Here is a 20,059-nt window from a genome sequence, read left to right as displayed (position 1 = left end):
ATGATAATGTTGTAGAAGAGTTCAAAAGCTTATACAAGCTCAGTCTGCAGCATGAATACATTTTTTTAAAAGTACAGTATTGTGCCAGCAATTATTGACATGTATATGCCCTATCTGCCATAACCAGCCACCTTGCATCTGCATCTTTATATAAAAGGTTTGCAGGGTTGTTGTTTTTTACAAACATTAGTACTTTATAAATAACTCTGGTTTGTGTTTACTTTTCATATTTCTGGGTACTGCTTTTAATAGCTGACAAATCTCCTACTTACCAGATTATTTCTAAAGACCTACCTGACTAATGGATTATAGAATGAACAAATGATCTAATCACCTGTGGACTCAAGAGAGGAATTATGAATGTGATTTTAGCTTAAATGTTTTTATTTCATAGGAAATAATTTATTTCCCTTGGGTGTTTACTCAGAAAACTTATCTCCCTCTGCTTTTCTCTCTCTCTGGTTTAAAAATCTATATACCAGAACCTATCCCCGCCCCCTCCATCTCTGACAAACCCTGAAATCAAACCTGACTCACTCCTGTTAAAAAAACCAACGCCCTGCTTAGCAATAAGTTATTCATGTCCTTGTTCTGTAAGTGCACACATGTTTATCTGAACTAAAATTTCACCCCCGTGGGAGTTATCACAGTGGTAAAATTAAACTCGTGAGTTTTTCTCAATCCCTGAGTTGATTTGCCCTTATTTGATCTTTTTATTTCTGAAAGACAACTAAAATAAGCCTTTGGTAAAAATCAATGCTAAATTTCTATTTCATTTCAAGCATAACAAGCACAACAACATGATGTTTAAAGACTGTATTGTACTCGCACTGAAAGAAATATGCAACCTTCCAACTTTTGCAAAAATGAAAAATGAAAAATAGAAATCCCCCTTAACCTTGACAAACATGTTTCTAACAGTACAATCTTCCGTATGTTTACTCATTAGCCAGAAACACTGTTCAATGAGATTTTACTCACAGCTTAGTGTGCATAAGACAGCAGTCTACGATAGTGAAATAGAAATAACTGGCATGTTTGTTTGGGCCAAACTAGACATGGCATTAAGGGTTTATTTGCAGTGTGTGTATGTGTGTGTGTGTGTGTGTGTGTGTGTGTGAGAGAGAGAGAGAGAGAGAGAGAGAGAGAGAGAGAGAGAGAGAGAGAAATGTAAATAGAAACCACAAGGCAAGGGGCTTGATACCTGTCACGATCAAGCAGAGTAACCCTTTCCTCCCCTGCTGCTGCCCTGAAGAAACTATGACTTTCCTCCCAATGCAATTAGCAGTTTCAAAGGAGTTATTTTTGTGAAGGCCACAGAAGTGGACAAAAGAGTTAAACCCACCCCCACCCTCAACCCCGCTTCCTGCCTGCTGAGATCCTGATAATGATCACCCTCCCACGGTGCCTATTTATATTATTGTTTCTTATTATTTACTTCAGTTTTTTAGAGTAGCTGTTTGTGGCAAAGTACCCCCTCCTTCCCTTTCCTCATCTTTCCACAATTCAGCCTCTAGGTATTGCAGCATGGTATTCAGTGTTTTGACTTAGCACAAATGTTTGTTTACAATTCAGTTTTGACACAAAGAAAAGATAAAAATTGGAAAGAGAGAGAAAGGTAAAATGTAGACAAGAAAACACAAACACATAACCATACAACAATATCACTAAAGAGAAACAGGTTCTGAATCTGAATCAGAGGCTCAAATTGGCCCAATTCAGGCCAACTTGGATTTTACCCAAAGCCACATGAACTTATACAATGACAGCTGAAGCATTTTGGTAAGTCTAGTATTAGGAGGACTGGTTCTTCCCACATTTTCATTTATGTTAGGCAATTAACTTCACTGGAAGTATTCCCAGTTTACACTGATAGCTACTGAGATATACTGGGACACGGCCCAAACTTCACTGTCACATTTTTTGCAAGTCACTGAGGTTCAGAATAGCAATGATTAGCTCTATCCTCCCCTCCCTCTGCCTTCTGGTTCACAAGTGGGGGCAGAATCCTATTTTCCCTTTCAACCATTATAGTACAAGTGCATGTATATAAAGATTAAAATAGAATCACTGTAAGGCATGTCCAAAAGGTACATTTTTCTTCCCCAAAGAAAAGTAAAACATCTTGGGAGGAGGAGGGCGAGCAAGCATTCAAAATCTGAATTGAAGCTGAGCTAAACTCTGGCAAATATTCTTGCTGCACAAAACTGTCCTCACTGCTTAGCAAGGTAGTCCTTTCTTCCCTCTGTCTGTACTATTTTTGATATTTCTCAACCATAACCCTTCTTGCTTCTGTGCTGCAACCGAACTTGCATGTTTATGTCTCCTAAAGTGTGGCTGAAATGTGCTTCCTTTTAGGTGGCAGCTCATCCCGGTTTCCTGCTTGAGGTGAAAAGGAAAATTGCTGTCCTGTGTATGTGCCTTGCTCCTCTTGCTTCCCCCTACCGCCCCCCAAAAAACCAAAGTCTTGCTTACTGGCATCATGCAGCTATGGTTTCTGGGGAGACTGTGTGAGAGACCACAAGATTATGCAGAGGGCTCTGGATGCCTTGTGTGACCTCTCCTGGTAAGCATGGCACTCTGCCAGAATCCAGAAGCCACAGCTTTTTCAACAGTAGGGATGGGGGGGGGGGGAGAGAGAGGCATGCCCTTGGATTCTGCCACCTGAAGCGGCTGCCTCAGTTTGCCTCATGGCTGGGCTGTTCCTGCTTTCTTCTGTGTTTAAGCTGCAGTAAGATGACACACTTAAGATATTAAATATATATATTTAGGGGCAATGATTACATAGTAATTGTGTCTGTTGTTGTTGTTGTTGTTGTAACATTTATATCCCCACCTTTTCTCCAAGGAGCTCAAGGTGTTGTATATGCTCCTCCTCCATTTTATCCTCACAACAACAACAACCCTGTGAGGCAGGTTAGGTGAGAGACTGTGACTGGCCCAAGTTCACCCAGCTTCATGGCTCAAGCAGGCGTTTGAACACTGGTCTCCCAGGTCTTAATTCACAGGTCTTAATTCAACACGTTAACCACTACACCACACAGGTTCCTAGAAGATCTGTTTTGGCAAATCAACTGTATTATCTTCTCACATGCATTCTGAAATTTCTCTTTTCAAAAATTTGGGTAAGTAAAGCCTGGACTTATAACTCTGGTTGTCTTTTCATATTTGTCCACTGCTGTTCATAAAGTACTTTCTAACCAGGCATGTTAACTAGCTAGAAATATACAACACTGGCTTCTAAATGGCACTCTGCCCACCTAACTCTTGCATTATGTATGGAGTGACTTTTTATCCTCCCTGAAGGGAGGCTTTGGAATGATAGAAACAGCTGGTGAGAGAAAACGGGAACAACTATTCAGAGACGATCTGTAACCATCAGGTGAAATATTTTTCTTTACGGAGTTAGCATTGCTTTGGTGCTGCCTAGGAATACCATGGCCAATTGCATTTTACTCAGCAGCCTAATCGGCATTGATCTTAACTGCCTGACAGTATTTGTAACTAACAGCGTTGCACAAACAGAAGCTTCCAGCATGAACTCTTAAAATGCCATTTTTTCATGCAAACTTGTGAGAAAAGCTGCCCCACAGTTTGCAAGGTGGTACGAAGCATATCATTAATCTGCCAGCTCTCTCTGTCCTGGGCAGCCCCCCTTCTTTCTTTTCTTCCTTTGAAAGTGATGGACAGGGGGGATGTGTCCCGCAGGGAGGTATCTGCGTAGTATATTAAAAAGCATTTAAACTGCTGCTTCTGGCATTTTAATTTTGTAGAGTTGTATATATTTACTGTTTTCACCATGTGTTTGGGCACCACATATAAATTTTCAGTTGGAATGCATGATTATGCCTTCAAAAAGTTATATATATCTATATAGCTTATTGATATAGCTTCTGGGATATCAACGGACTCCTGTATGGCCACTGCAGGTGGGAAACTGCTGGCGCAGATAGGATCTTCGGTCTGATCTGGGGAGGCAGTTATTATGTTCTTAATAACTGACAGACCCTACTTCTCCCCTTCTGGCTCAACAAATTGCAAGCTGTGACCCAGTTTACCTTTTCCTTTGTAAGGTACAGTAGGAGAGAGAGAAGCTAAGCCAGACTTTAAATAGCCACATCTCTGATTGCTTGTGATGAACAAACAAATTGCCTCCAGGTAACAAGTCATGTAAGTTTTTGTAAACTCAAAATGGGAGTTTGTTCAGGTCATTGATTCATCCCTAGAACTGCTTCCCTCCACGCATCCAGTAAATCAACACTTTGGCTCCTACACTTTGTTCCGTGCAATGACAGTGATTCTTCAGTGAAATTTGGGAATGCGGTTCCCAGATTTTAATCCTCTGATTATTCTGAGGCAACGATACTGGCTGTGGCCTATGTGTCACTCCCTTTGTTGCTTGCCTTATTGTGCCATACTTTGCCACATTCATGAAGTCGCTTCTTGCATGTAACAAAGTGTGCTTAAGGTGTCACAGGAATCTGTTGCAGTTCCTGCAGCTGACTAAGATGGATGCTCCTGTGGAATTAATAATAATAATAATAAAGCCCAAAGTGCATGCAATGGTACCCATAATTGACAATTTGTAATTGAATGGACTTATCCAAGAACATACTTAATACTCAGTATTTTAATATTCTTTTGGAAGCCGCCCAGAGTGGCTGGGGAAACCCAGCCAGATGGGCGGGGTATAAATAATAAATTATTATTATTATTATTATTATTATTATTATTATTATTATTATTATTATTATTATTATTACTCTGAGGCTACTTACCCACTCTTCCTCGTCATATTCCGAATGGTGAGGTATAGAATCTTGTCTCTTGATTTGGGATGGATGCTCCTGATTCGACTGATCCCCACTCTCTTCAGCACTGTTCCTTGGCACAGTAGGTTTTTTTAGGACACAACCTGGACGGGCTGTGTATAGAGCTAAAAGGGCACTTCTGATCAGCTGATCCTTAAATGCATGTACAAATAACTCTGTCTAGAATTAAAATGAGTGTGCAGTCAGTAGTAAGCAGGCAACGTACATCTAATTTACAGTATAGCCTGTAGTTGCCACAATGGCACCAAAGACTAGGTAAGGAAATGTATTTTGTTATCTATTTATATCAACTTCTCTTAGTGCAAGGGTATGCTAAGCTTTTGAAAACAATGAAGTTTTGTGGCACCTTAAGAGACACAAATTCTCTCAATATTTGTAATGCCCCTAAGGGAGCTGCAGAAAATAGCACCCCAATTTGCAAAGGGACACACGGTCCTGAGAAACTTGGGATCAAGTTTCAGCCCGGCACTAGTCTGCACACAACTGTGTGAGGGGAAATCAATTAGTGCAAAGTTGTTGTTGTTTGTGTGTATCTGTGTATCTGTGTATGTATAAGGCACAGTAACTGCAGAAGCAGATGGGACCCAGAATTCAAAAATTTAGAGAACCCCTGGTTAAGCAACAACCAGCACAGGAGAGCCAATAGACAACTTGTGACAATCTTGTTGCCTGCTGTGATTCCATTATTAGCTAATTTCAAAGCATGATAAGAAGCAATGGTCCATGTTGACCGATGATGGCAAGTTTACAGTTCAAGAGATCACATAATTATCAAATGAATAATGTAATGTTTCACCCCTAGGCAAGCCTTTGTTCAATTAAAAGGTGCCTATCCCGAACAACTCTCTAAATTTCACATTCATCTCAGCAGAATTACACACAAAAACCTTTAAACTAGGACACCCACCTTCCTTCCTATTAAATCTCATTTATTTTTCTTGTATCAGTTCAATCAACTGCTAGCACTCATCCTTCCTCCTTGTAGACATATCCATAGTGTGTACTAGAGACATCTGATTTAATTATTACACTACAAATGTGACATAAATCTCGATTTAGAAGAACATCACATTATTATTTTAAAAACCCCAATGAATTCCATTAAAGGCACCAAGGTAAAAGAGTACACCAAAGATCTCCCCCTAAAATGTAGGCCAAAAATAGGGTAAATCTGAGAGACAGCAAGTGCCATTTTTCATTGCTATAGCAGGAAAAACCTGTGAATAAGTTATCTATATTGGTTAAAAACAAAACAGATTTGGGATGTACTTTGAAAACCATGAATCCTTGCAATTTGTGAGCAGAGACTCTCCAACCCAGGAGGAGGAATTTTATAATGTAATAGTTTTTGTTAGCTGCAGTTTTCACAGAGAACATTTAAAAAGGTGGATGGGCTGCATGGCATAATCCCACCTACCCTGTTCTTTCTCACTTCACCTCCTTCCTTCCTTCCTTCCTTCCTTCCTTCCTTCCTTCCTTCCTTCCTTCCTTTCTCTCTCTCTCTCTCTCTTTCTCTCTCTCTCTCACTCCTTACTCCTCTCCTTGCCACCCACATGAAATTAGGCCAAGGGCCAAAGGTTGTGCACGGCTGGTGTAAAATAGATAAAAATAGGAAAAAATTACTTTTGTGGAGTTTCCTACAAAGATTTTATGAGGAAGAGTAGGATATCCATTTTAACAAAAGAATAAACAAAATTTAGACAGACATTCCTAGTTCAAACAATGATACCTACTTTTATTCCCTGTGTATAGAAATCACATTTTTAAAAACAACAACAACAATTCAGAATGGGGTTAAAACCAAAAAGAGCATGATTTTCCTATGGCAGTAGCCTGAAGCTTGTAACCACCAAAATAACCTAACATTTCCTCATGTTAGGGATGCAGAGAGAGATAGTAGCTACGAATTTGGTGAGTTCTGTCTAGTTGTCACTGCAGGGACCATATTTGAATCTTACCGTTTCTGAAAGCATCTTTAAGGAATTCTTCAAGCTGTCTGGCAAATGCTGCCTTGCAGAATTAAGCAGCAGGTCTGCATGGCTTGATATGAGAGGCTGCAGATGATTGATGCTACTAAGAACTTCTTTCGCCTTGGCTGTGTTTTCAGGTGAATAGTAAATACATTGGTACCCAGTACTGCAGAATGAAATAAAGATAATATTTTTTTAAAAAACACACACACATGAAAGTCAAAACCCTTTTTCTTTTTAACTTTTAAAGGCCAAGTGGATACTCATCATCAGTATGTGAAGACTCTCAGAATTCTACAATTATTATGGAAAGGTGTTCTAAAGTTGACTACAACACCTTTATGGGCACTATTTGGAAATCCAACTGGCTATATGCTAGCAAACAGACCTTGCTGGCATAGTAAGAGATGGTAACCTTTTCTTTGATGAACGCTTCAGGCACTGCTGCTGAAACTAATTATTCCCTGAAGCTCTTTGAATGAACCACTGTACCATAAAAAAAAAACAAAAAGGAAAGAAAGCAGACAGGTTCCCATTCCTACAATTCTAAAGAAAATAAAAGCATATATAACCTCAAGTGACACACTTGACAATCCATAACGAGCCTAAGTAAAACATTTTTCTCACTTCCTCCCCCCATCTATGCAATTACATTTTTAATATTTTTGATAAGTATCCTAAAGTTAATTATTATTAATCAACCACAGTATGCTTTTATCCTCATCACTGTTGGGTCTATGAAATGTTGTTATTTTTGCTATCATTGTTGCAGAGTAGCAATAAAAGGACAGGCCTCTGCCTTGAGGAGGCTATGAACTAAAATTCAGTACAGGGGATATAATACAAGGAGCGGAAGCAGGAGGAGGAGATGATGGCAGATGTGGGGAATTTTGGAATTTAGGCTTATTTTTGCTAGGAGATGCTAAGGCATGCCACTGGAAAGAGACTAAGAGCAATCAAAAAGATGACATGACTAATCAGGAAGACCACAATGGCACAGCACTGGAATGTCAAATTTATGGGAAAACAAGGAAGAAATATGGGAAGAAGCATGGTATTAAATGGTATGTTGAAAAGTGAGAAGCAAGAGGTTTGTACTGAACTACAAGCCACAAAAAGCCCAGTATCCAGTTTTAATTTTGCACCTAAAATAACAACCAGTTTAAGGAGAGGAAAACTCGCCTTGTGATCTTCAGGATTATCTCTGGCCGATGACATTTTTAAACAATAAAACAGCAAATTATGTCCGTTTCTTATAAGCCATTGTTTATTAAAATATTCTTTCATGACCCTGAACTTTGAAAAACTGTGTTCACCACTCAGACACCCTGAGTCTGGCACTCCAGGAAGTCACATGGGTCACCTGCCTCTAAATCTGAACCTGGCAATAATATTAACAGGAAAGGACTGGTAGCAATTTTTCTTCATTAATCACATAGATGTTTCCAGATGGGTAAATCTGTGGAGCTATAATTGCTTACGCCATACATTAATAAGATTGCCACCAGTGATTACCAGAAGTGCTGGTCCTTGCAAATTTGTTTGTGACTGAACTTAACTGTCAGGGGTCCTTTACCTTTATGTGTGCTATTGTATCAAGAGGTAACCCTCAATTATGTGTGCGGTGGAATTTCCCTGGCACCTCAGATGTTAACACCCCCATTCACAACCCTAGTTGTAACTATTGCTAATCACTACTGCACTGCTTATCCAAGTACAAAATGTTGTCTAACTTTGATGAAAAGTTGTTGCTTCTAGAAGATCTTAGTTAAGAATTCATATTTTCCAAGCCACCATAGCAGAGCGAGTACACCCTGACACACCCCACACCAGCACAATTTCTTGCACTGGTTTGATGGCACATGTTTCGGAGTCCTACAGCCCACAGATTGACACAGCAGGCAATCAGATAAAGTCACCAGAATATTAACAGAGACTTTTAGAGAGATGTTAATTTGTTACCATATGCCAAACTAGGGTTTACCAAAACCATGCAAATTTGCTGGCTTCTGGAGAGGAGCTCACACCTGATGCTTTGCTCCTCCCCAGTCATTTTAATTTACTGTGGGGCAGCAGCGAAGCCAAGATTTAGCTTAGCTTAGCATATCATCTAAACCAGGGCTCTTGGTTCAGTTTCCTCCAGATGAACCATCAACTGTAACCAAGACCAAACCTTAGCTTTGGATTGTGTTTAAGGAGGAGAGCATTAAACCAGGATTCTAGGTTCAGGCAAAATGCTAAGCCAAACCTTACCTTAGCTGCCATGCCATACTGAAGTAAAAGGACTGAGAAAGAGCAAAGCAGCTGTGATCTTTCCCTGGGAGTCAGTACATTTGCCCTAAGCCTTGTTTTGGCTTGGTGTCACATGTGAATGTGGTCACTGTTGTGATTTTTCAATAGAAAAAAACAACCACCTCTGTATATTCTCTCTGCACCACTTTTTCTCTCTCACACTCACTAATGTAGGATTTGTGAAATCATTGTAAAAGTCATTTCTGTTATCACCCTTAGATAGAGACAATGTCAAAGCTAATGTTCTTAAACAACAGCACTGAATAAATGTATAATGAGGCTATGAGTAAAACTAATAGACAAAGCTTTCACTTAAATGGGTTCCAACATGATAGTTGAATGTACTGTAGTTACAAATGAGAAAAAAATGTACACGACAGCAGGAAAATGATGCCATAGTTCCTGAATAAAATCTTACTTATATTGTTTAAAATTTGTCCGTCCCCCCCTATATATTCACAGAGTCTATAATTATGCTTTTAAAGTAGGCTACCCCTTTCGCTTTTGGATTGTTAACATATGAGTACTGCCATTATTCTGATGTAAGCATATTATTTCAAATAATCATATTGCTTGTTACTAGATTACTTTTAATTTAATGCTGGGTTGTAAGTTAGTGCTACATTATAACACTCAAAGCACAGAGCTGCATAACTTGTAACAGAATCTGAATAAGTGTTATAGTGTTACTGAGTAACCTTCCCCTAACAAATTTTCTAAATATATTAAGAACCGAAGGAAGTTAAACGCCTGGTGTTTAATGATAACATACTATAATTCCATTCCTGCTGTTATGTGAGTAATTCTTGCAAATGATTTAAAATTGTTACCATCTGGAATTGCGGTAAAGTGTCTTACAATAATTATTGGTGCTACGCAATTCAGGAAATTAAATAAGCTTTGTACAGAAAAGATCATCCCTTCTAGAATATGAAGGCATATACCTCACGTGCTGTATTATGCATTAACCCTCTCCTTGACTCCTTCCCCCGACAAACCGTGTGCACCATTGCAAACCCTGTGACTGACATTCAGGAGCATGGTTTAGCAGTCATCAAGATAAGGCTGGCAAAGCTGTAAAGTGATAATGGCCAGCTCAGCAAACTCCTGCGGGGGTTGCAAAGAATAGGACCTTCTACTGTACGTGTCAGTCAGGTTTCTAACATGAAAAACCCCAAGCGATTTCTCAGCTGGCGTATGGCCAAACAGGGGAGCGGAATGCAAATATTTAGGTTGCTAGGAAGTTATGATGTTGGGGTGGGATGGGGGAAAAGACACAACGAGAAGCAAGTCAGCTGGTGGCAGATTAAGTCCCCTAACAGCAGGGTGGGATCTAAGCAGCTACCTGAGTCGCTTGGGAAGTTCACAGCCATTCTGGCCATTTGGAGTTGATACATAAGAGAGCACTATTAAAAACTGTATTGAACATCTGCAGTGTAAGGAAGTTTTATTAGTGGCTTTCACAGCAACATACAAATCGAGCCACAATTGGGCACGAAGAAGTGGAGAGCTCTGAAAGAACTATCGTTTTAAAACTGATGCAAAGTGTGACAGGACTGTGTGTTGTGCGACATGATCATAATAACCTAAAGTAACCAAAGATTTCACAGAGGTATTCTGAAAGAGCAGGGGGTGGGGAGATATCGGCAGCGATAGAAGGCCAACAATGAACAGGCTGCAGTCATCAAGGAAGGAGATGACTAGAATACGGACATCAATTTTAGCAGCTAATGCAGTGTGTGTGTGTGCGGGGGGAAGTAACCTTGTAGATGTTTAAAAGAAAGGACAGAATTTAGTCACCTCCTTGACATGTAAAGAGGAGAATACAGATGAAAGTCCTAAATGACCATGGCCTAAATGGTTGCATTTGTCACAGACAGATGAAAATATAGTGCTCCTGACATTAATGTAGAGAGGTGGTTTAGGGGTTATGAATTAATTTTCAGCTTCTCTGCTAATGTTTTTCAGTTCTGCTAACAGTGTTTTCAAACTCCCTGCTCAAAACTGTTACAAAGGAAGGAAGTTATATCATATCTATCGAGAAATTTTAAGCAGCAACTTACATTAAAATTAAGGTTGACAAGTATTTGAAGAATTTTAAGTTAGTTATCTGCCCTTTAGCTACCTGACTGATTAAACTGAAATAAATGCGTATTGCAACTACTGGTGACTTTTGAGATACCAGAGGAAGGGTGCAAAACATAAGAAAAAAACACCAACACTTATAGACCCAGTTCAGATGCCATTCCTGGTTAGCTGTTAAACCATCGTTCAGACACCCAGGAATGAGTGTTGTGCCCCTCCCCTGCCCTCACATCCTGGTTTCCATAAAATCGTAGCCTTAGGCAAAATGGCAGGGCAACAATGTGTATTTTAATACATGTGTGTCCACACATACCCCACAGGTGAAGGAGGTCTGTTTTTGAGATGAAAAAAGTGTGCATGGATGAGGGAATCAATGCACACACCCTTACCTTGCTTAATTTTGTAGCTTTAAGAAACTTTTACCCTGCCTGGCTCACATGTAATTTTAGAGCAACTGCTCAGTTGTGTTTTGTCCCAAAATGTTTTTTTTTTAATGGAATGACATCTGGGAAGATAAAAAGAATACTTTTTCTTGCAAGTTCTGAAACTCACAATATCAATTAAATGGGCTTTCTAACTAGTGCTATTAAATTAAATAGGAATTAAATTAGAGCAAGCATATAAAGCAGAAAATATTGTTAATAGGATGAAAGCAATTTTAATAGCATCTTAATATTCAAACTGGAAATTAAAAAGATTAATAATAAACATTTTTTAAAAGAACATTTGCTATGACCGAGGTGTCCGAGAGGGTTGACAGTCCTTCTAAGATTATCTGAGAAGAGAATCTCTTCCACTTTTTCTTTTTAGCATTTCACTTCAATTAGCATACAGAGAACAGCTGCTGGCTTTTAATCTATTCACATTATATTCTGTCTGACATCTCAAGGTGTTATTTCTTTCTGCAATCCAGGCCTCAGAGAGGTAAACCAAAACATTTAAATTGTAAAAGTTGGATCGGGAAAATGCTATGTGCCCTCAAACCGTCTTGGGGCTGCTTAAATAAACATGTCCATGCAAAAATAAAGTTGTCATTGCCATGGTGAAATAATTTTCCTTATTTAGAATGAAATAGGACTTTGAAGCTTGGTTCCATATTTCAGACATAACATTAGTGCATCCACAAATCTGGCTATTTTAGGACTGTTTTGTTCTTAAGAACATGAGAAGGGCCCTGCTAAGTCCAGCCTTCTAATCCTACATTGGCCAACCAGATACCAATGAGAAGCTAATAAGCAGGACATGAGCACAATAGCACTCTTCCCAGTTGTGTTCCCTAGTAACTGGCATTCAGAGATATACTGCCTTCAACACCAGAATTAAAACATAGCTTTCAGGACTAGCAGCCATTAATAGCCTTAAGTGGCCAACATTAGCCTCTTTAAAAGCACCTGACAAGAAGAAAGTACAGTGGTGCCCCGCAAGACGAATGCCTCGCAAGACGGAAAACTCGCTAGACGAAAGAGTTTTCCGTTTTGGAGGTGCTTCGCAAAACGAATCTCCTATGGGCTTGCTTCGCAAGACGACAATATCTTGCGAGTTCCTGCTGGTTTTTTCCCCTCCCCCCCTTTTCTAAGCCGCTAAGCCGCTTATCAGCTGATCCGATCATCAGATAAGCCTCTAAAAGCCTCTAAAAGCCGCTAATAGTGCTAATAGCGCTAATCCGCTAATCCTTCACAAGACGAAAAAAAACGCTAGACGAAGAGAATCACAGAACAGATTCTTTTCGTCTTGCGAGGCACCACTGTAATGTAGAATTGAAAAGTAAAATTAGAAGTCAGGACATTGTTTTTCTCCCATCATTTCACCAAAGGGAAAAGATCAAAAGGATTAGAAGAAGGCAAAGCTGTAGAGACAGGTGATGGTATCTTCCATTAAGCAAATCGAAGAGACTGCAAGCTTGAAAACTTCATGGTTTGCTTAAATAAATTCTAATGCCTCCATAGGCCATCACCAGAAACTGGTTTGAGAAATCTTTTGCATTGTTCTACATTACATGTTCTACATACAAATATGCTATTTGGCAATTTACCACCTCCACCACCCCTCAAGATTAAGTTTGAAAACAAATAATTTCAGTGTTATCAGCAACCATTTGTTACAATATAATCATCAATTCACTGTTAGAATCTATATTTAGAAAACAATTTATATTCAGGTACTGCAATGGCGACCTGAAGTATTATCAGTGCTACTTCACTGATATTTAGGATACATGACTGAGCATAACAAGTGTTATTTAGCTGGCTACAGAAGCCAATTGCAGTTGCTATAACAATTGTAATAGCTGTTAGGAAACAGCAGCTAATTAAACCGATGATGTGCTACCATGAACAAAGATTTTCTTGAAGACAGCAGTCTGGAATTAATGACACACCTTTATTAATTTCTATCAGTTTTGTTTGTTCATTTTAATTAGAATTTTCTGTTCCCAACTAGTCCTAAAGTAGTTATTATATGAATAACCACAATTGTCAACATGACAGCAAAAGTTGGTACTTTGAAATAAATCTTTTAAAATTTCACCCAGACCATTAAAGTATCATCCAGGCTAGCCCAACATTGTGTCCTCCAGATATTATGGACTACAGCTCCTGTCAGCAAACATGGCCAATGGTCAGGATCGATGGCAGTTGTTGGAAAGCACCCAGCTGGCTATTTCTGTCCTAGGTGAACTCCCATTGCAACATAATCACTATGATCAAAAGTTAAGCACAAAAAGTATTGCATAGGCAAAAGTTAGAGCTAGCCTACTAGATTTTGTTGCCTGAGGGAAAAAAAATAAAATAAAAATTAAGATGGCATCCTCCTATTCCCTTTACCAAAGCTGACCAGACTGGTAGGTGAATATGCAACATATGCAATAAGACCACATCTGAGGGCAGCTTTCTGGCACACACAGCTCTGTTCTTCAACACTTAACCACTGCTGCCTGCACCTAAGGGGGCTGGCTCACTCTACCTAATGGTAAAGCCAGCCCTAGCAGAGAGTGCCCTATGTACTACAAAGCTGAAAGGTTTTGAAAGCAATATACCTAGTTAAATCTTTTTCCTTTTTTAAAAAAGATTAAATATGTTGGAGAGGCACATGTAACTCTGTAACCTCACTGTCTATTCTATCAATAGAAAATTGCATTTTGGTACTGTGGCTAAGTTGCTGGAACTAGATGTCGCTGAGCAACTTGCTCTCTCTCATCTCCATTCAGTTACCCATCTGTAAAATGAGAATAATGGAGGTCTAATTTTGTAAGCACACATACGGCTATGTGCTCACTTTGTGCATTACTCATAGTACTGCAAATCTAAGCCTGAGAATTACTACTGTCATTAAATGTGATGAAAAGCATTTAAGTAGCAAGGTTGTTAAATAGGAAGGAACATATAACGTATAACGTTATGGTCAATATACTTACTTTCGCCTTTCTGCCTCAAATTGTTTTAGTAGTTTCTGAAGACCACCATTTTTAAATCCCTGAAAATGTGCCGCAGGGGCTCCTACTGTGATGACATCATAGAGAGCATCTGCAACAGGAACAGATAAACATTGAGATTTGCATACAAATATATGTGATTGTGCAAGAGCCTCTGCTTATGATAGTAAGGTCCTGTATTTTGAAGCACTGTTCCGAGATGGCCTGCCCCATTTGACACCTGCTCCCACCCTGTCCCCTGCTGAAGCCACGTTGACCAGCTATGGCAACGACTTCTGGTGAGATCTCACAGAACTTTCACAAGATCTTGCCAGAAGCTGCCACTCCCACAGGACCCCAGCTGTGGCATCGAGGATGGGCGGGGCAACCGCCAGGGCACCACCATGCAGGATTCCATCACTCAAGGCAACTGCTTCAGTCCACCTCCAAGACGGGCCAATCCTGCCTCTTCCAGAACATTAATGTAAGTTTACAAGATGTGCCTTGAATATATCTTGTCATTGTATTTCTGGATATGCTCTCCAAACTATATAAAACTGATCTCACCAATCAACTAACTGATTTGGAAGGTATTAACTTCTTATTTTAAAAATTATTTTTATTAAAGATGGTATTGATGGTATTTGTAAATGTATACGCCTTGTCTCTTTTTCCAGGTTTGACAGTCTTTCTTACAAATCAGTTACATTTGTTGTGAGACATTAGTGTCAAGTACAGTATAAGGTTGGGGAGGAAGAGAGAGAAGAGGTGGGGTGGGGTGGGGTGGTGAGGCTTATATTCTTTCGTATGGTGTACGTGTGGGGTTTTGTGTCAGCGTCAGCTGGGTGGGTTTTCTTTCTATTCGTTTATTACATTTCCTTGGTAGTGAGAGGTATTGGGGGAGCAGGGTATGTTTGGTTGTCTGTGGTTGGCTGCAGTGAGATTTGTTTGCATTTGTGGGGGGGGGGGCTTGTTGGGTCAGGTAAGCCAGATTGATTCATATGCTGTTGGTGGGTTCCTGCTGTTGTCTTGTTGGGCTGTATATGTGATAAAGGGAAGCCATACTGAGATGAGGCCTGAATCAAGAGAAAATAACAAAAGTCCTTATTCTTTCTCTACAAAGCCTTGTTTCCATGAGGTGGTGGTAAACAAGCAAGCATGTTCCCTGTAATCCCACACAGCTCATGAGGACTGAGCTGTTATAGGTCTCCCCAAAAGCTTTTGGGAGGGGGCTGGGTATCACAAATATTGTGGGGGTGGAGGCGGCTGAGTGTGGAGCTGAGCATGGCATGGCTTCAGTGGCTGGCCGTGGAAGCAGGCTGAGCGTGAGAGAGGAGGGGCCGCCAGCCCTTGAAGGAGGGATGTTTCCCAAAGCAAAGCAACACAATATCTCCTATCAATTTCAGAAATCCCTCCAGTGGAAGAAACGAAAGGTTTTTCATGTTTACCCTACATTTTCATTTGTTCCTCATAGAAACAAATTAAGAAACAAATGGAGTTGCATTTGTTTTGTTTTTCATTCGTTTCATTTATGTGTACAAAGAAACACTCTCCCATTCTATGCAACTGTTTTTAATATAATAAGCACAGTGGGTGATAGCAATGCTTCAACAGCAACAACATATGCTCCTAGACGTTAGAAAAAAGGTTTAACTGTTTTAGGATATAATTCCAGTTTTACAACAGCGATACCCAGAAGAACTCGTTTTTTAGAAATAGGGTCTGAATGTTTGTATCAGAATTGTTTTGAAATGTGAGAAACAGGACCAGGCTGAAGGGTGACAGCCTGATGAAATGGCTAGTAATTCTACCCTGGCATGTTATAGCTGTAATAGGAATAATAACAGGTCTGGTTACTGTTTGGGTCCCAAATGAGTCTCAGTCCTAGTTGGAGCACTCGTGGAGGGACGTGCAGGGGATAAAAGCCTGACTACAGACCTAAAAACAGCCCAGTGAATTATGCACAATCTTCTGGCTCAAAAGAATAAAGCACTGAACTACAACCTCCCCCAACTATTATCTGCAAATGGCATTGCTTTATATATTTGTCCCACAAACCTGCAACGATGATTGACTTGAAGGCAGATCTGATTAAACACTGACCTTTTTTGATCAAGGAGCAATGTTTAAAATGCTCTGAGCATTTCAAAGGAAGAACTGCTGAAATTTAAAAGTCTGCAGCTAATAGGAGTCTGGAAGAAAAACAGTTTCCAGGACAGAACCTGCACCAAATTACTAAGCAGAAAACTGTGCACAGAATATAGCTTACCTTTTAACCGAGGACTGTGCACATACATTCTCTGCAGATGTAGATTGATTGGAACAAATTCTAGTGTCTTTTCTCCTTTACTGCAGCTTGATTTGAAAGAAGAGCCTGGGAAGAAAAAGTGAAAAGAATCATTATTTGAGGTACCCATGTGATGCTCTTTCTTTCTAAAAATGCCAGAACAATACTTCCACATCGACAGCATTTTAAAATTGCTTTTAATGTGTTGTTGTGCATCAAGGAAATATCGGCTTGCTAACTGTCTCTCTCAGCATGCACCTCAAAAGAAGCTGACAAAATAGCTTTTAATTCACAGAACGAACTAATGTTTGTGTCTCACCCACCCCCTGTGTTTAGTGATGGATGTTCTTAATGGCTAAAAATCAGTACACAGCATGTTTGACGCCACATTTGAACTATATTGTGTTTATAGGTTTACAAAAAGAGGAATGTTGCAGTGAGGAATGCTTGTGTTCAGGCACGGGCAAAGGAAGGCTCTCCAGTACCCGGTGTGGGGTGCTGAGGGGTGGGGCAAACTGCCCATAGGGGCAGGGCAAACTGTCCGGCAGTGCACGTGTGGAGCGGCACTGTACGTACAGTGGGGGGATCCTCTGCTCGCGGCTGCAGTGGCGCAATGGTGGCTGCTTGCATCACCATGCCCAGGGGCGGCGGGGTGAGCCACCCATGGGGTGCCTTCTTGTCACCCCCCTCAGAGATGGCACCTGGGGAGGGCCACCCCCTCTTCTGCCACTGTGTTCAGGGTTCCATTCCAGCCCCAGCCCCAGCCCCCAGTTTTTGTCCCTCACACCACCAACAAACACCTTATTCATCTGTCCTTGTGCTGCTGGTTTGGCTGCATAAGACCAGGAAATTTCCACATAAGTTCCGACCCCTAGGAGCAGGTTTTTTTTTAGTGGGGGGAAAATGCTGAATTAGGGAGGAAGGGGCAGGAAAGTCCCTTTCCACAAGCTTCTTTCTGCTTGTGATTTTCAGGACCCAACCCATCCGCCACCCAGCCTTGCATCTTCTAATCATGGGAAGCTGCGATCTATCAAGAATTCTGAACAAGGCTTCATAGTGCAGAAAGTGCACTGTTTTCACTTATAACTTGCATACTGTGCTTCAATGATTTAGAATTAGGAAAAGCTTTCATTATAAGATTTCTATGGGGTCTGAAGCAGCCCTGTAGACAGTACAATTTGTGCAAGGACTTCTTTGAATCTAACGTGGGTGGAGAGCATTAGAGTGGTGGCATCCAACACAATGCTATCCATATAGGCAGAACAAGGAGACTATCCCCTTGCATTCGTGGAATCATAAAATATGAATGACCATTTCCCACCACATTACAGATAGATTATCAGGCATTCATATATTACATATATTATCTAAATAACCCTTACAGAAGCCCTGTACAGTATTATTAATCTCATGTTACAGTCAGGACCTTGTGCTTTCATCATGGGTATCTTAGAAGCTTTTATGCTGAAAGGCAGGATACAAGTTTGATAATTGCCATCTAGTGAGTCTGTGGTTGGAGATGGTCTCTATAATGCACCAGCTGCCAAAGCTCACTGTCCCTACCAAGCATAAGTGGACACCCAAAAAACTATGAGCTTTACTGTTACTGTGGCCTAGCCTGTTACTATGCCATTGAACTTGTGCTCTTGCTCACACACCTTCCCTCTCTTCTTCTTGTGCCATGATAAGCCAGGGGGTTTACATGCTAACTATGGTTACAAGATTCATAGCAAGTCATGGTTCGAAGTTTGTTTAAGATTGTGACCTCATAACCATAGTTTCCAAGTTTGGATAAAATGGGAAACTATGGTTAACTGAAGTCTTATGCAGTTAGTTACACCACTCCAGAAAGAGAGACCAGAGGATGTGGACCAAACAGGCACAATGATAGTTCACATATTATTAACTCAAGATACGTATTTCCAAGCAGGACCTATGTATCACACTACCACAGGCATTCACATATTCCCTTACTACTAAGGGGCGCCTTGTACGCCTCCTTCCAGCAACTCTGGCAGCAAAGCTGGTGCTAAACGCATTGTTCTGCTTTCCTTTGGACAACATCAGCAAGACTGAGAGGGGGAGTACTGTCATTTGGGCAGCCCAGGACCTCCATACACATTGGCCACATATGCACCCCGGGAGGTCACTTTGGTGCTGCAAACACAGCAGTTTGACTTCACCGCGGGAGGTGCACTCCATGGTCTCTTGAGACAGACAGATGCCAACAACAAGGAGTGGTTGATTTGAGTCGGGCTTGGAATCCCCAGACCAGAAACTACCGGAGAACTTAAATGCAGCTCTGACTGCCTTTAAGGAGGGATGGATACAAAGTAGTGTGCGTACCTGTGCATGTGCATGCACACACATGATTAAATTATCTAGTTATATGTTTGTTGATATAGGATATTTCTTCCGAGGATTTTTCAGGGAAAGTCGTGTGTTTAAATGTATGGTGTGCACACAGCCTGAGACTGTGGGTTTTTCTGAACTTTATTTTCAATGCGTTCAAATAATTAAAGACTCTCCAGTTCACTCATTCAGATCTCCTCATTGTGAGGGCAAGTGAAAGCAGCATGAGGAGGGGAGCAGCATACATCCTCAAGGGCCATTCCTGAACTCTTCAGGAGTTGGGTGGCAAGGATATCAACTGAATGGCGCCCATGCCACATAGCTGTGTAGAAAGCACCAGATCATTACTTCAACTCTTCAGTGAGAACAGTCTCATACCTGTATACTTCCCAAGTTCTGCAAGCATGTTTTGGTATAGAGTTAACATTTGATCACAGTGTGAAATAACACTTTTCCGCATATTGTCCCAATGTGGAGCAAGTTCCCCGAGTTCATTAAGGTCCTGATTCCTGGGATGGAAGGAAAAAGAAAGTCACAGCATCAGCCCCATGACACAAAAATATTCAGCTACTACTGAACGGTTCAACAGGCAATTAAATTGTTACAATCTTTATTGGCACACATACACCACCATTCTGTAGTTCAACTGTATAGCGCATGCATCGCATACATAAGAAGAACCTGTTGGTTCATTTAGTCCTGTTCTCACAGTGGCCAACCAGATGTCTATGGAAAGCCAGCAAGTAGGACATGAATGCAATAGCAACCTGCCCACCTGTGATTCCCAGCTACTGCTATTCAGAGGTATGCTACCTCTGATAGTGGAGGCTGT

General features: G+C 40.6%; 1 protein-coding gene across 8 annotated transcripts in view; it reads right to left on the bottom strand.

Moving 5' to 3' along the window:
• The window catches only part of INPP4B (inositol polyphosphate-4-phosphatase type II B), a gene marked incomplete at its 5' end in the record, with an annotated part of 266,775 nt that overhangs the window by 56,761 nt on the left and 189,955 nt on the right, over positions 1-20,059 (bottom strand). For all 8 annotated transcript variants that reach the window (XM_081208335.1, XM_081208336.1, XM_081208333.1 and 5 more), the window contains 5 exons: positions 4,779-4,991; positions 6,791-6,968; positions 14,592-14,700; positions 16,858-16,962; positions 19,606-19,736. In XM_081208335.1, the coding sequence (XP_081064461.1) occupies positions 4,779-4,991; positions 6,791-6,968; positions 14,592-14,700; positions 16,858-16,962; positions 19,606-19,736 (736 nt within the window). The remainder of the gene's footprint in view (positions 1-4,778; positions 4,992-6,790; positions 6,969-14,591; positions 14,701-16,857; positions 16,963-19,605; positions 19,737-20,059) is intronic.

This window comes from Podarcis bocagei (genome assembly GCF_964188305.1).
Source record: "Podarcis bocagei genome assembly, chromosome: 9".
NCBI lineage: Eukaryota > Metazoa > Chordata > Lepidosauria > Squamata > Lacertidae > Podarcis > Podarcis bocagei.
Note: the sequence above shows the minus strand (reverse complement) of the source record. Positions and strands in the feature narration are given on the sequence as shown.